The sequence below is a fragment of the Schistocerca piceifrons genome, chromosome 2 (assembly GCF_021461385.2).
Source record: "Schistocerca piceifrons isolate TAMUIC-IGC-003096 chromosome 2, iqSchPice1.1, whole genome shotgun sequence".
Classification (NCBI taxonomy): domain Eukaryota; kingdom Metazoa; phylum Arthropoda; class Insecta; order Orthoptera; family Acrididae; genus Schistocerca; species Schistocerca piceifrons.
Window position 1 is genome coordinate 740,018,810 of NC_060139.1, and position 15,443 is coordinate 740,034,252.

The 15,443-nt window shown below is 42.8% G+C and overlaps 1 protein-coding gene across 1 annotated transcript in view; it reads left to right on the forward strand.

The window, feature by feature from the left end:
• LOC124775814 (regulating synaptic membrane exocytosis protein 2-like) overlaps positions 1 to 15,443 on the forward strand; it is a 966,162-nt gene that overhangs the window by 286,833 nt on the left and 663,886 nt on the right. Inside the window, exon 11 of the mRNA XM_047250647.1 lies at positions 10,877 to 11,015. Coding sequence (XP_047106603.1) covers positions 10,877 to 11,015 — 139 coding nt within the window. The remainder of the gene's footprint in view (positions 1 to 10,876; positions 11,016 to 15,443) is intronic.

Consider the following 15,443-nt stretch of genomic DNA (forward strand, 5'->3'; position numbering starts at 1 on the left):
AAGTCTTTCCGCTCCCGGGATTGGAATGACTCCTTACCCTCGCCCTTAAAACCCACTTCCTTTTGTCTTTCCCTCTCCCCTCTTTCCTGATGAGGCAACAGTTTGTTGCAAAAGCTTGAATTTTGTGTGTATGTATGTGTCTGTTTGTGTTTCTATCAACCTGCCAGCGCTTTTGTATGGTAAGTCACATCATCTTTGTTTTTAAATATATTTTTCCCGTGTGGAATTTTTCCCTCTATCATATTGATATCATTAATTTGAACCCAACAATTATATATATAATAGGAATATAATGGCCTTTGAATATGTCTGCTTGTGTCTATATATGTGTGGATGGATATGTGTGTGTGTGTGCGCGAGTGTATACCCGTCCTTTTTTCCCCCTAAGGTAAGTCTTGCCGCTCCTGGGATTGGAATGACTCCTTACCCTCTCCCTTAAAACATGGGAAAAATATATCTATAAACAATGATGATGTGACTTATCGAACGAAAGCGCTGGCAGGTCGATAGACACACAAACAAAGGCAAACATACACACAAAATTCAAGCTTTCGCAACCAACAGTTGCTTCATCAGGAAAGAGGGAAGGAGAGGGAAAGACCAAAAGGATGTGGGTTTTAAGGAAGAGGGTAAGGAGTCATACCAATCCCGGGAGCGGAAAGACTTACCTTAGGGGGAAAAAGGACAGGTAAACACTCGCACACACACACATATCCATCCGCACCTACACAGACACAAGCAGACATTTGTAAAGGCAAAGAGTTTTGGCAGAGATGTCAGTCGAGGCAGAAGTACAGAGGCAAAGATGTTGTTGAAAGACAGGTGAGGTATGAGCGGCGGCAAATTGAAATTAGAAATTAGCGGAGATAGAGGCCTGGCGGATAAGGAGAAGAGAGGATAAACCTCAACTCCTTTGGTTCCATCAGATTCACCTGGACCTACTCCAAATCCCATGCCACTTTCCTTGACGTTGACCTCCACCTGTCCAATGGCCAGCTTCACACGTCCGTCCACATCAAACCCACCAACAAGCAACAGTACCTCCATTATGACAGCTGCCACCCATTCCACATCAAACGGTCCCTTCCCTACAGCCTAGGTCTTCGTGGCAAACGGATCTGCTCCAGTCCGGAATCCCTGAACTATTACACCAACAACCTGACAACAGCTTTCGCATCCCGTTACTACCCTCCCGACCTGGTACAGAAGCAAATAACCAGAGCCACTTCCTCATCTCCTCAAACCCAGAACCTCCCACAGAAGAACCCCAAAAGTGCCCCACTTGTGACAGGATACTTTCCGGGACTGGATCAGACTCTGAATGTGGCTCTCCAGCAGGGATACGACTTCCTCAAATCCTGCCCTGAAATGAGATCCATCCTTCATGAAATCCTCCCCACTCCACCAAGAGTGTCTTTCCGCCGTCCACCTAACCTTCGTAACCTCTTAGTTCATCCCTATGAAATCCCCAAACCACCTTCCCTACCCTCTGGCTCCTACCCTTGTAACTGCCCCCCCCCCCCCCCCCCCCCCGATGTAAAACCTGTCCCATGCACCCTCCCACCATCACCTACTCCAGTCCTGTAACCTGGAAGGTGTACACGATCAAAGGCAGAGCCACATGTGAAAGCACCCACGTGATTTACCAACTGACCTGCCTACAGTGAAGCTTTCTATGTGGTAATGACCAGCAACAAACTGTCCATTCACATGAATGGACACAGGGAGACAGTGTTTGTTGGTAATGAGGATCACCCTGTGGCTAAACATGCCTTGGTGCACGGCCAGCACATCTTGGCACAGTGTTACACCGTCCGGGTTATCTGGATACTTCCCACTAACACCAACCTGTCAGAACTCCGGAGACGGGAACTTGCCCTTCAGTATATCCTCTCTTCTCGTTATCCGCCAGGCCTCAATCTCCACTAATTTCTAATTTCAATTTGCCGCCGCTCATACCTCACCTGTCTTTCAACAACATCTTTGCCTCTGTACTTCCGCCTCGACTGACATCTCTGCCCAAACGCTTTGCCTTTACAAATGTCTGCTTGTGTCTGTGTATGTGCTGATGGATATGTGTGTGTGTGCAAGTGTATACCTGTCCTTTTTTCCCCCTAAGGTAAGTCTTTTCACTCCCGGGATTGGAATGACTCCTTACCCTCTCCCTTAAAACCCACATCCTTTCATCTTTCCCTCTCCTTCCCTCTTTCCTGACGAAGCAACCGTTGGTTGCGAAAGCTTGAATTTTGTGTGTATGTTTGTGTTTTGTGTGTCTATCGACCTGCCAGCACTTTCGTTTCGTAAGTCACATCATCTTTGTTTTTAAATATATTTTTCCCACGTGGAATGTTTCCCTCTATTATATTCATATCATTAATTTGAACCCGACAACTACGTTTGTTATTGTCACTGTTGCATTTCGAAATCTTTCCTGTCATCTTATTTTCTCTTTCTGTTTTTGCAAGTAGTTTTACTTTGTATTCACCTTCTCCTCATTACCGAATCTACCATACAATTTTATCCCGCCTGTATATACTCAATAACACGTAACCCACTTCCAAACCATAACCAAAGAATTTTTTTCCGCTTTCAACACTACCGCTGCTATAAAATCCACTGTTTCCAGTTCACAAACAGTTCCTTTCAGCTATTAAACAGCCATTTCGGCTAGTTCTAATAACTTTCGCCTTTTTTTCCATTTCCGTTTTTGCCACATCACTGATCGTTTTTAGCCGCTTCCCACAGGTTTTAACGTCATTATTTCTTCGTCAGACAATTGTTAGCCTCATTTTCACAATCTGTCACCACAAAACCACTCCTTTTAATACATTTGCACGCAGTTTTTTCGAAATTTTCCCGAATTGTTCCACCCTTTTATGTGTTTTGGCGGCAACACAACCACCTAACCTTTGTGCACATCGTTGTCTACCAACCCAAGTTCACGACAGGATCAACAAGCCCAGCTATAACCAACACTTTTTCGCCTTTTTTTCACACCAGATGTCCAGTTGCTTTCCAGTTCACCTTTATCTCTCCCCATATATCTATATTTTTATTTTCATTTCAGCCTCATGTTACACTTTCCACCTTCTAATACCATGTCACCCTCACACCATCCCCACAATGACCCCATTAAGTTTTATTTACATTCCCTCCGCAAACATGCCTTCACCCTAGCCAGATTACACTCCCATATTTTATTTTCTCAGGCTTGTCTGACATTTGGCATTACCCCCAAAGCCCTCACACTTAAAGGTCCCATCTCTGGCTGTAACCCTTCTTTCCATCAGTCCCTATACCAGTTCCAAACTGAACAATCCATTGCCCTCACCCACCTAATCCTTCACCTACACATCAACTCAGCCAATAAACACACCCGTCAACTCCTATCCTTAATAAAAGTCCTCGGTCTTTCCTCTCCCACATCCACACCGGCTGTTCAGAGCATCCTCCTACAGGCCAACTGCAAATTAGAACAGCATGCCACCCTCCACCTCAAAAAACTATCCAATCTCCTGGTTTCCCACCTCCGGAAAGGCAACTCACTCACCCTTCACAACCTATCCAGCAAACCTCAACCTCCTCTCATTGCACACAGACCCAGTCTCTCCCATCTACTCAATCTCCCACTTCCAGCTCCACTCCCCCCAAAACCTCAAAATTCCAATCAACACAATCTGGAACCACAACACCGCAATTCAGTAGTTAACCTTTCCTCCAAACCTCTCTCCCAATCCGAAACCTCTGTCCTATCCAAAGGCCTCACCTTCAGCCCCACTCCCAGATTCAACCAAACAGCCCTTGTCAAAGATTTACTGTCCTACACCCGTACTCTTTGCTGGAGATATCACTTTGCCACGAGGAAAAATGATCCTAATCCTACTCCTAATGATCCAACTCCCCAAGACACTATCCAAATTGAACCCTGCCTGGAACAGCTCCGTCCTCCATCACAGTGGGACCCACCTCCTCTTCCTCAAAAACACCCTCTCCAAACTTTCCAGGAATTTCTGACTTCCAGCCTTGCCTCTCAATCCTTCTTAAAAAGCCTTAATCCTACTCCGAACATCACCACTGCTGAAGCCCAGGCCATCTGTGATCTGAAGGCTGACCGATCCATCGTCATTCTTCCGGCGGACAAGGGTTCCACGACCGTGGTACTTCATCGTCGGGAGTATGTGGCTGAGGGACTGCGCCAGCTTTCGGACAATACTACTTACAAAGTTTGCCAAGGTAATCCCATTCCTGATGTCCAGGCGAAACTTCAAGGAATCCTCAGAACCTTAGGCCCCCTACAAAACCTTTCACCTGATTCCATCAACCTCCTGACCCCACCAACACCACGCACCCCTACCTTCTACCTTCTTCCTAAAATTCACAAACCCAATCATCCCTGCCGTCCCATTGTAGCTGGTTACCAAGCCCCCACAGAACGTATCTCTGCCTACGTAGATCAACACCTACAACCCATTACATGCAGTCTCCCATCCTTCATCAAAGACACCAACCACTTTCTCGAACGCCTGGAATCCTTACCCAGTCTGTTACCCCCAGAAACTATCCTTGTAACCATTTATGCCACTTCCTTATACACAAATATTCCGCATGTCCAGGGCCTCGCTGCGATGGAGCACTTCCTTTCACGCCGATCACCTGCCACCCTACCTAAAACATCTTTCCTCATTACCTTAGCCAGCTTCACCCTGACCCACAACTTCTTCACTTTCGAAGGCCAGACATACCAACACTTAAAGGGAACAGCCATGGGTACCAGGATGGCCCCTTGTATGCCAACCTATTCATGGGTCGCTTAGAGGAAGCCTCCTTGGTTACCCAGGCCTGCCAACCCAAAGTTTGGTACAGATTTATTGATGACATCTTCATGATCTGCAATCACAGTGAAGAAGAACTCCAGAATTTCCTCTCCAACCTCAACTCCTTTGGTTCCATCAGATTCACCTGGTCCTACTCCAAATCCCATGCCACTTTCCTTGACGTTGACCTCCACCTGTCCAATGGCCAGCTTCACACGTCCGTCCACATCAAACCCACCAACAAGCAACAGTACCTGCATTATGACAGCTGCCACCCATTCCACATCAAACGGTCCCTTCCCTACAGCCTAGGTCTTCGTGGCAAACGAATCTGCTCCAGTCCAGAATCCCTGAACCATTACACCAACAACCTGAAAACAGCTCTCGCATCCCGCAACTACCCTCTCGACCTGGTACAGAAGCATATAACCAGACCCACTTCCTCATCTCCTCAAACCCAGAACCTCCCACAGAAGAACCCCAAAAGTGCCCCACTTGTGACAGGATACTTTCCGGGACTGGATCAGACTCTGAATGTGGCTCTCCAGCAGGGATACGACTTCCTCAAACCCTGCTCTGAAATGAGATCCATCCTTCATGAAATCCTCCCTACTCCACCAAGAGTGTCTTTCTGCCGTCCACCTAACCTCCGTAACCTCTTAGTTCATCCATATGAAATCCCCAAACCACCTTCCCTACCCTCTGGTTCCTACCCATGTTACCGTTCCCGGTGTAAAACCTGTCCCATGCACCGTCCCACCAGCATCTACTCCAGTCCTGTAACCCGGAAGGTGTACACGATCAAAGGCAGAGCCACGTGTGAAAGCACCCACGTGATTTACCAACTGACCTGCCTACACTGTGAAGCTTTCTATGTGGGAATGACCAGCAACAAACTGTCCATTTGCATGAATGGACGCAGGCAGACAGTGTTTGTTGGTAATGAGGATCACCCTGTGGCTAAACATGGCTTGGTGCACGGCCAGCACATCTTGGCACAGTGTTACACTGTCTGGGTTATCTGGATACTTCCCACTAACACCAACCTGTCAGAACTCCGGAGACGGGAACTTGCCCTTCAGTATATCCTCTCGTCTCGTTATCCACCAGGCCTCAATCTCCGCTAATTTCTAATTTCAATTTGCCGCCGCTCATACTTCACCTGTCTTTCAACAACATTGATTAATGGTGTTGCTATATGAAAATAGAAAGGGTGGGGGTGGGTTATAGATTTATGTGGCAGGAAAACAGATAATTCTGTGATGAAAGTTTTGCATACTAGAACATCTATTAGTGTAGCTTCTGGGTCTTCCATATCTTATCACAATATTCTGCTCATTCAGTTGCAGTATTAACTGTAATTGTTTAAGGGGTATGTGGGAATCACTAAAAATATGAAGTGAAAACTAGACTTCATAAAATATTTTGAACCCCGTATTTTTCTGTTTTATGTATTTGGATGCAATGGCATCTCTACACTTCATACTTGTTATGTTCCATCACAGTGATAGATTTGTGTAGGAGCCAGATGATAATAAGACAATTCATTGCATGTTATAGCAGTTGGAAAAATGTCCACTTATCACTTTCTAATCATTAACTGTCTCAAGTTAACATTACATTCTTAACAATAAGAATGATCAGAAACATCCACAGTCTCTACACATTTTTTTCTGAATGACTGGCCACTACAGAATTTGATATAATCTACTCTCAGCACTCATATGTCAGTTTGTAACATTCTGTAATGGAGAAATGAAGCACTGTTCATGTGCAACACATGACCTGATTACTTAATACATATTTTCAATGTTGCTATATGAATAACAAACTTCTGATTCATTTTTTTGCAAGTGCATTGAAAAAACACATTGTTTTCAGCTATTTCTCATACACACTCAAATTGAAAATATTTCTATTTTTAAGATTCATGTAGTTATTCCTCAAGTTACCAACAGAGGGTAAAAAAAACTAGATCTTAAGGTAAGCCCATCATGTGATACATGGGAGGTATTCCTTCCTCAATGAGAAAATTTATGCTGGGGTGAAGAAGTACTGTATTGGGGCTTTCATTGTTATTTGTCTTGTGCTGGTTAGTTAGTTAGTCGGTTGCATGTTCCATTGATCAGTCGTACAGTATGGTAGCCATTATGATGCGGAACGTGTCAAGGGCACAAGAGATGGACATATGAAACAAGATTTTTTAATATATATACAGGGTGTAAATTGTAAGTTGACAAACCAGAATAACTCAAAAAATAAGCTTCACATGAAAAAATGTGTAGAATACAAAGTTGATTATTTTCAAGGGGGACATCTACTGGTGCTAAAATTAACCCATCACCACAGGCCCCTGTGGGTGGGGTGGGAGGCAACTTTAAAATTTCAAATGGGAACCCCCATTTTTATTGCAGAATCAGATTCTACATAGAAAACTACATACATTTTATCTGAAACATTTGTTTTGATTCTTGGTAGTGGGCACTATAATTCAAGAAAATCCATGTTCTCATTTTTGCTTCGAAAATGGTTACGGATAAATAGAAAAGTACATATTTACTTCATAAATTTTGATTCGTTGAAACTAAGACTCTCCCTCTCTCCCCATATGGTGGGGATTGAGAGAGAGGAATTAAAGTTTTACAAATGTAGACCCAAATATTAATTTTTTCTGCAAATTTGGATAAGTTTTGTTTGTTTCATGGTCATGAGGCCACACAACTTTTAATTATGAAACAAATCATCTGACTAGCTAACTAACAAACCAAACATCCTACTTACTAATTAATGAACTCATTAACTAACAGAGTTAACAAAGTAAAAGACTAACTGAGGAAAAGACTAACCCATTTGCTAACTAAAGATGAATGTATTCCCATTTAAGATTTGGTGGTCCTGAAACATTTGTAAAACTCTAATTCCTCTCCCTCAAAACCCACCCTATGGGGAGAGAGGGAGAGTTTTAGTTTTAGCGAACCAAATTTATGAAGTAAATAAGTATTTTTTGTTCATCCGTTACCATTTTCCATGCAAAAATGAGAACATGGATTTTCTTGAATTACAGCACCAACTACCAAGAATCAAAACAAATGTTTAAGGGAAAATGTACCTAGTTTTTTATGTAGAATATGGTTCTGCAATAAGAAATGGGGGTTCTCATTTGAAATTTTAAAGTTGACTCCTGCCCCACCCCCAGGGGGGTGGGGTGGCAGGCTAATTTTAGCACCAGCAGATGTTCACCTCGAAAATAATCAACTTTGGATTCTACAAATTTTTTGATGTGAAACTTATTTTTCGAGTTATTCTGGTTTGTCAGCTTAAAATTTACACCCTGTATATTACAATACAGAGTTAAAGATTAATATTTATATTATTTACCCCATTCCCTTAAATGGCCACAGAATGCATATACTATATTTATAGATTTATTCATTCAAGAATTCATCTGTGGTATAGAACGAGTTGTCAAGGAGATATGATTTCAATTTATTTTTGCAGCTATTACTGCTGTCTGTCAGACTTTTTATTTCATCTGGTAATTTGTCAAAAATTTGTATAGCAGCATATTTTACCCCTTTCTGTGCCAAAGATAGGTTGAGTAAAGGATATTGTAAGTCTTTCTTTTTCCTGATATTATAATCACGAATCTCACTGTTGTTTTTAAACTGGTCCATGTTGTTAAGAACAAATTTCATTAGTGAGTAAGTGTACCATGAGGCTGTTGTAATAATTCCCAATCTTTCAAAAAGATGCTTACAAGATGTGCGACTATGAACCCCACACATTATTCTAACCACTTTCTTTTGAGCAGTGAATACTTCTTGTCTAAATGTTGAGTTACTCCAAAATATTATTCCATATGACATCAGACAGTGAAACTGTGCAAAGTATGTTAGCTTACTAATTTCTGTATCCTCAAAATAATCAATTATTCTGATTGCAATAGGTTGCTGAACCTAGTATTTTTAGAAGATCCAAAACTTGAATTTTCCAATTAAGATTCTCATCTATATGTAACCCCAAAAACTTAGTATACTCTACCCTGTCTACTGACTTCTGTTGATGTGTTATATTTATTGAAGGAACTGTACTTTTTGCAGCAGAAAATTCATGTACTGTGTTTTTTCAAAGTTTAGAGCATGCCCATTTGCAGAAAAACAATTAATGACTTTTCCAAAGACCTTATTTGTATCATTTTCAATTGGAGTTTCTTTTACTGGATTAATAATGATGCTTGTATCATCAGCAAACAGTGTCAGTTCAGCTTCCTCTTTTAGGTAGGAAGGGAGGTCGTTCACAATATCAAGAACAGAAAGGGACCAATGATTGAACCCTGTGGAACACCTAATGTAATTTCACCCCAGTTAGATGAAGTGGAAAACTTATTTAAATCACTTGACCCATATAAGGAAACTTTTTGCTTCCTGTTCAGTAGGTATGACTTAAACTACTCATATGCTATTCCATTTGTACCATAGAATTGTAATTTCTGTAATATAATCTCATGGTTCACACAATCAGATGGTTTGGACAAGTCACAGAAAATTCCTATTGGTGACATTTTACTATTTAAAGACTCTGTTATGTGGACAGAGAAATTGTATATTGCTGTCTCAGTGGAACAGCATTTTTGAAATCCGAACGGGGATTTACGAAGTATCGCATTACTGTTGAGATGGCTAACCACTCTTGAGTCCATTACTTTCTCGTAAATGTTTGAAAATGCTGTAAGCAATAATACTGGCTGATAATTATTGACATCTGTGGTGTCCCCTTTAGTATAGAGAGGCCTGACAATGGCATATTTTAACCTGTCTGGGAAAATACCTTGAGTTAGTGATTCAATACATATGTGACTCAGGACATCAGCTGTAATTGCTCCACATTATTTTAATATCTTATTAGAGGTGTCATCTACGCCAACAGAACATTTATTTTTCAAAGATTTAATGTTGTTACTTATTTCACAAGAGATTGTTAAGTGAAACTTAATCTGACTTAATTTTTTCAAAACAGTCTCTTCCATGTACTGCCTGGCTTTTTTCTTTGAACTGTTCTCACCATTTTTTTTCTCCTGCCCTTAAGAAATGGTTGTTAAATACATTATCTACTTGTGTACTGTTGATTAGGATGGTCTAGTTCTCTTTAATAGTAATACTACCTACGCCAGTGGTTACTTTTCCTGTCTCCCTTCTAACAACATTCCATATATATTTGATTTTATTGCCGGAGTTGCTAATTTCTACTCTAACATACATATTTATTGATTTCCTTACTACTTTTCTCAGTATGTTATAATAATTTTTAAAGTGTAAAACTATTTCTGACTCTTTACCAGTTCTTCTGTCTCATAGAGTTTTCTTTTTCTCCCTTAACACACTTTAATACCTGTAGTAATTCCAGGTTTCTTTGAAAAGTGTGTGGTGTTACATTTAGTAATTTTCTTCGGGAAACAGTGTTCAAAAAGGGATATAAATTTATCAAGAAATATGTTGCATTTATCATTAGCATTTGGCTCAATATGTACATCTCCCTGGTATGTTGTTTAAATATTTTGCAGTAAAATATAATATCATTTAATATCATATGGTGTATGTAGTCATCTTTTGTTAATAATGTATAAGTACCTTAAAGAAAATAGAGGTATCCCAGAAATTTTTTTAGAATGTGTGTTTCTTCTTAACAGTTGTCACAGTAAGTTTTGAGTAGTAACAGTGATATCCATCTCATCTTTGCAGAATCTGAATCATTGTAAGTTTTGATTGTTGAAGAACAACAGTTAAACATTTTGTTTGGGTGTATTGGTTTTTGAGCTGTAAATATATTAAACTTACGTGTAAACAATACTCTGAATACCAGTGAGAAAATAATTTTACTTATAACCTGATGATACGAAGTGATTCTAAAACACTCTCACTGTTTGCTTATTTTAGTACTTGTAGTGTGTGCTGAGTACTTTTATGCATGATTTTCATAAAGTTTCATTTATATTTAATTAATGTCTATAGTATGTTTGATAGAATAACTACAGAACAGTTCTTATATCAGTAGCACTGTGGCAGCTCTTTTTGCAGTCCCCCTCCTGAAGTTGAAATGACAGAGCCAAGAAGATCTCGAAGAGATATGCCCACTCAGGGAAGAAAAAGGGCTGCAATTATGATGAGTCGGGACAAAGTATCCAGTTACCCAAATCAGCGGAAAGTAAGTGTTACTTATTTTGCTTCATGTTACATGGATCATTTGGACTTGTTCATTCTTTTACTGTGAAAATCATCTGTTCCACTGAACAATAGCTCATAGCTCTTAACGTATGCATTTCGGAACCTATGCTTAAAGGCAGTTTTCCTTGATTTGGTCTATACTAACTCCTCCCAAAATATGGAAAGCCAACAGCTTGCAGTAGAAAATTGTTTCACAGTATTGAAGATGAAGAAGTCCTCATAACTCTTATGGTGTGCATTTTAGAGTCCATGTTTACTAGACTTTTTGCTTCGAATGATCATCCCTGTTGTATTCCTGAATATTATATTGACCACTTGTCTCAGGAATCCCTGTATATTCTGGTAATTTGTGTGTCTTTTATGTATTTTTATGACTTGCAGTTTCCATCATTACAACATTGTAGGACTTGTTAGCCGTGATGGCTGTTAGCCTTGATGAACAAAAGTATAAATATAATTCATGTTTGCAAAGGATTAATCAGACAGACTGAAACAGAGTACTGTATTATTGTTTTTTATCAGTGATGTAGTAAATTCTTACTCTCTTGCTCAGTTATACTTTGTTGAAGGAGATCACAATAATACTGTAAAAAATATATCAAAAAACAAAGATGATGTGACTTACCAAACGAAAGCGCTGGCAGGTCGAAAGACACACAAACATACACACAAAATTCTAGCTTTCGTAACAAACTGTTGCCTCATCAGGAAAGAGGGAAGGAGAGGGAAAGACGAAAGGATGTGGGTTTTAAGGGAGAGGGTAAGGAGTCATTCCAATCCCGGGAGTGGAAAGACTTACCTTAGGGGGAAAAAAGGACAGGTATACACTCGCACACACACACATATCCATCCACACATATACAGACACAAGCAGACATATTTAAAGACAAAGAGTTTGGGCAGAGATGTCAGTCGAGGCGGAAGTGCAGAGGCAAATATGTTGATCAATGCCAGGTGAGGTATGAGTGGCGGCAACTTCAAATTAGCGGAGGTTGAGGCCTGGTGGGTAACGAAAAGAGAGGATATACTGAAGAGCAAGTTCCCATCTCCGGAGTTCGGATAGGTTGGTGTTGGTGGGAAGTATCCAGATAACCCGGACGGTGTAACACTGTGCCAAGATGTGCTGGCCGTGCACCAAGGCATGTTTAGCCACAGGGTGATCCTCATTACAAACAAACACACCTTCCGGGTTACAGGACTGGAGTAGGTGGTGGTGGGAGGGTGCATGGGACAGGTTTTACACCAGGGGCGGTTACAAGGATAGGAGCCAGAGGGTAGGGAAGGTGGTTTGGGGATTTCGTAGGGATGAACTAACAGGTTACGGAGGTTAGGTGGACGGCAGAAAGACACTCTTGGTGGAGTGGGGAGGATTTCATGAAGGATGGATCTCATTTCAGGGCAGGATTTGAGGAAGTCGTATCCCTGCTGGAGAGCCACATTCAGAGTCTGGTCCAGTCCCGGAAAGTATCCTGTCACAAGTGGGGCACTTTTGTTGTTCTTCTGTGGGAGGTTCTGGGTTTGAGGGGATGAGGAAGTGGCTCTGGTTATTTACTTCTGTACCAGGTCGGGAGGGTAGTAACGGGATGCGAAAGCTGTTGTCAGGTTGTTGGTGTAATAGTTCAGGGATTGCGGACTGGAGCAGATCCGTTTGCCATGAAGACCTAGGCTGTAGGGAAGGGACCGTTTGATGTGGAATGGGTGGCAGCTGTCATAATGCAAGTACTGTTGCTTGTTGGTGGGTTTCATGTGGACGGACGTGTGAAGCTGGCCATTGGACAGATGGAGGTCAACGTCAAGGAAAGTGGTGTGGGATTTGGAGTAGGACCAAGTGAATCTGGTGGAACCAAAGGAGTTGAGGTTGGAGAGGAAATTCTGGAGTTCTTCTTCACTGTGAGTCCAGATCATGAAGATGTCATCAATAAATCTGTACCAAATTTGGGTTGGCCGGCCTGGGTAACCAAGAAGGCTTCCTCTAGGTGACCCATGAATAGGTTGGCGTACGAGGGGGCCATCCTGGTACTCATGGCTGTTCCCTTTAATTGTTGGTATGTCTGGCCTTCAAAAGTGAAGAAGTTGTGGGTCAGTATGAAGCTGCCTATGGTAATGAGGAAAGAGGTTTTAGGTAGGGTGGCAGGTGATCGGCATGAAAGGAAATGCTCCATCGCAGCGAGGCCCTGGACGTGCGGAATATTTGTGTATAAGGAAGTGGCATCAATGGTTACAAGAATGGTTTCCGGGGGTAACAGATTGGGTAAGGATTCCAGGCGTTTGAGAAAGTGGTTGGTGTCTTTGATGAATGATGGGAGACAGCATGTAATGGGTTGAAGGTGTTGATCTACATAGGCAGAGATACGTTCTGTAGGGGCTTGGAAACCAGCTACAATGGGGCGGCCGGGATGTTTGGGTTTGTGAATTTTAGGTAGATAGAAGGTAGGGGTGCGAGGTGTTGGTGGGGTCAGGATGTTGATGGAGTCAAGTGAAAGGTTTTGCAGGGGGCCTAAGGTTCTGAGGATTCCTTGAAGCTCCGCCTGGACATCGGGAATGGGATTACCTTGGCAAACTTTGTATGTGGTGTTGTCTGAAAGCTGACACAGTCCATCAGCCACATACTCCCGACGATCAAGTACCACGGTCGTGGAACCCTTGTCCACCAAAAGAATGATGATGGATCGGTCAGCCTTCAGATCACGGATGGCCTGGGCTTCAGCAGTGGCTGAGGGACAGCTTTCAGACAACACCACATACAAAGTTTGCCAAGGTAATCCCATTCCCGATATCCAAGCGGAGCTTCAAGGAATCCTCAGAACCCTAGGCCCCGTGGAAAACCTTTCACCTGACTCCATCAACCTCCTGACCCCACCGACACCCCGCACACCTACCTTCTACCTTGTTCCTAAAATTCAAAACCCAGTCATCCCGGCCGCCCCATTGTAGCTGGTTACCAAGCCCCCACAGAACGTATCTCTGCTTACGTAGATTAACACCTTCAACCCATTACATGCAGTCTCCCACCCTTCATCAAAGACACCAACCACTTTCTCGAACACCTGGAATCCTTACCCAATCTGTTACCCCCGGAAACCATTCTTGTAACCATTGATGCCACTTCCTTATACACAAATATTCTGCACGTCCAGGGCCTCGCTGCGATGGAGCATTTCCTTTCACGCCGATCACCTGCCACCCTACCTAAAACCTCTTTCCTCATTACCTTAGCCAGCTTCAACCTGACCCACAACTTCTTCACTTTTGAAGGCCAGACATACCAACAATTAAAGGGAACAGCCATGGGTACCAGGATGGCCCCCTCGTATGCCAACCTATTCATGGGTCGCCTAGAGGAAGCCTTCTTGGTTACCCAGGCCTGCCAACCCAAATTTGGTACAGATTTATTGATGACATCTTCATGATCTGGACTCACAGTGAAGAAGAACTCCAGAATTTCCTCTCCAACCTCAACTCCTTTGGTTCCATCAGATTTACTTGGTGCTACTCCAAATCCCACGCCACTTTCCTTGACGTTGACCTCCATCTGTCCAATGGCCAGCTTCACACGTCCGTCCACATCAAACCCACCAACAAGCAACAGTACCTGCATTATGACGGCTGCCACCCATTCCACATCAAACGGTCCCTTCCCTACAGCCTAGGTCTTAGTGGCAAACGGATCTGCTCCAGTCCGGAATCCCTGAACCATTACACCAACAACCTGAAAACAGGTTTCGCATCCCGTTACTACCCTCCCGACCTGGTACAGAAGCAAATAACCAGAGCCACTTCCTCATCCCCTCAAACCCAGAACCTCCCACAGAAGAACCACAAAAGTGCCCCACTTGTGACAGGATACTTTCCCGGACTGGACCAGACTCTGAATGTGGCTCTCCAGCAGGGATACGACTTCCTCAAATCCTGCCCTGAAATGAGATCCATCCTTCATGAAATCCTCCCCACTCCACCAAGAATGTCTTTCCGCCGTCCACCTAACCTTCGTAACCTGTTAGTTCATCCCTATGAAATCCCCAAACCACCTTCCCTACCCTCTGGCTCCTATCCTTGTAACCACCCCCGGTGTAAAACCTGTCCCATGCACCCTCCCACCACCACCTACCCCAGTCCTGTAACCCGGAAGGTGTACACGATAAAAGGCAGAGCCACATGTGAAAGCACCCACGTGATTTACCAACTGACCTGCCTACACTGTGATGCACTCTATGTGGGAATGACCAGCTACAAACAGTCCATTCGCATGAATGGACACAGGCAGACAGTGTTCGTTTGTAATGAGGATCACCCTGTGGCTAAACATGGCTTGGTGCACGGCCAGCACATCTTGGCACAGTGTTACACCGTCCGGGTTATCTGGATACTTCCCACCAACACCAATCTATCCGAACTCCAGAGATGGGAA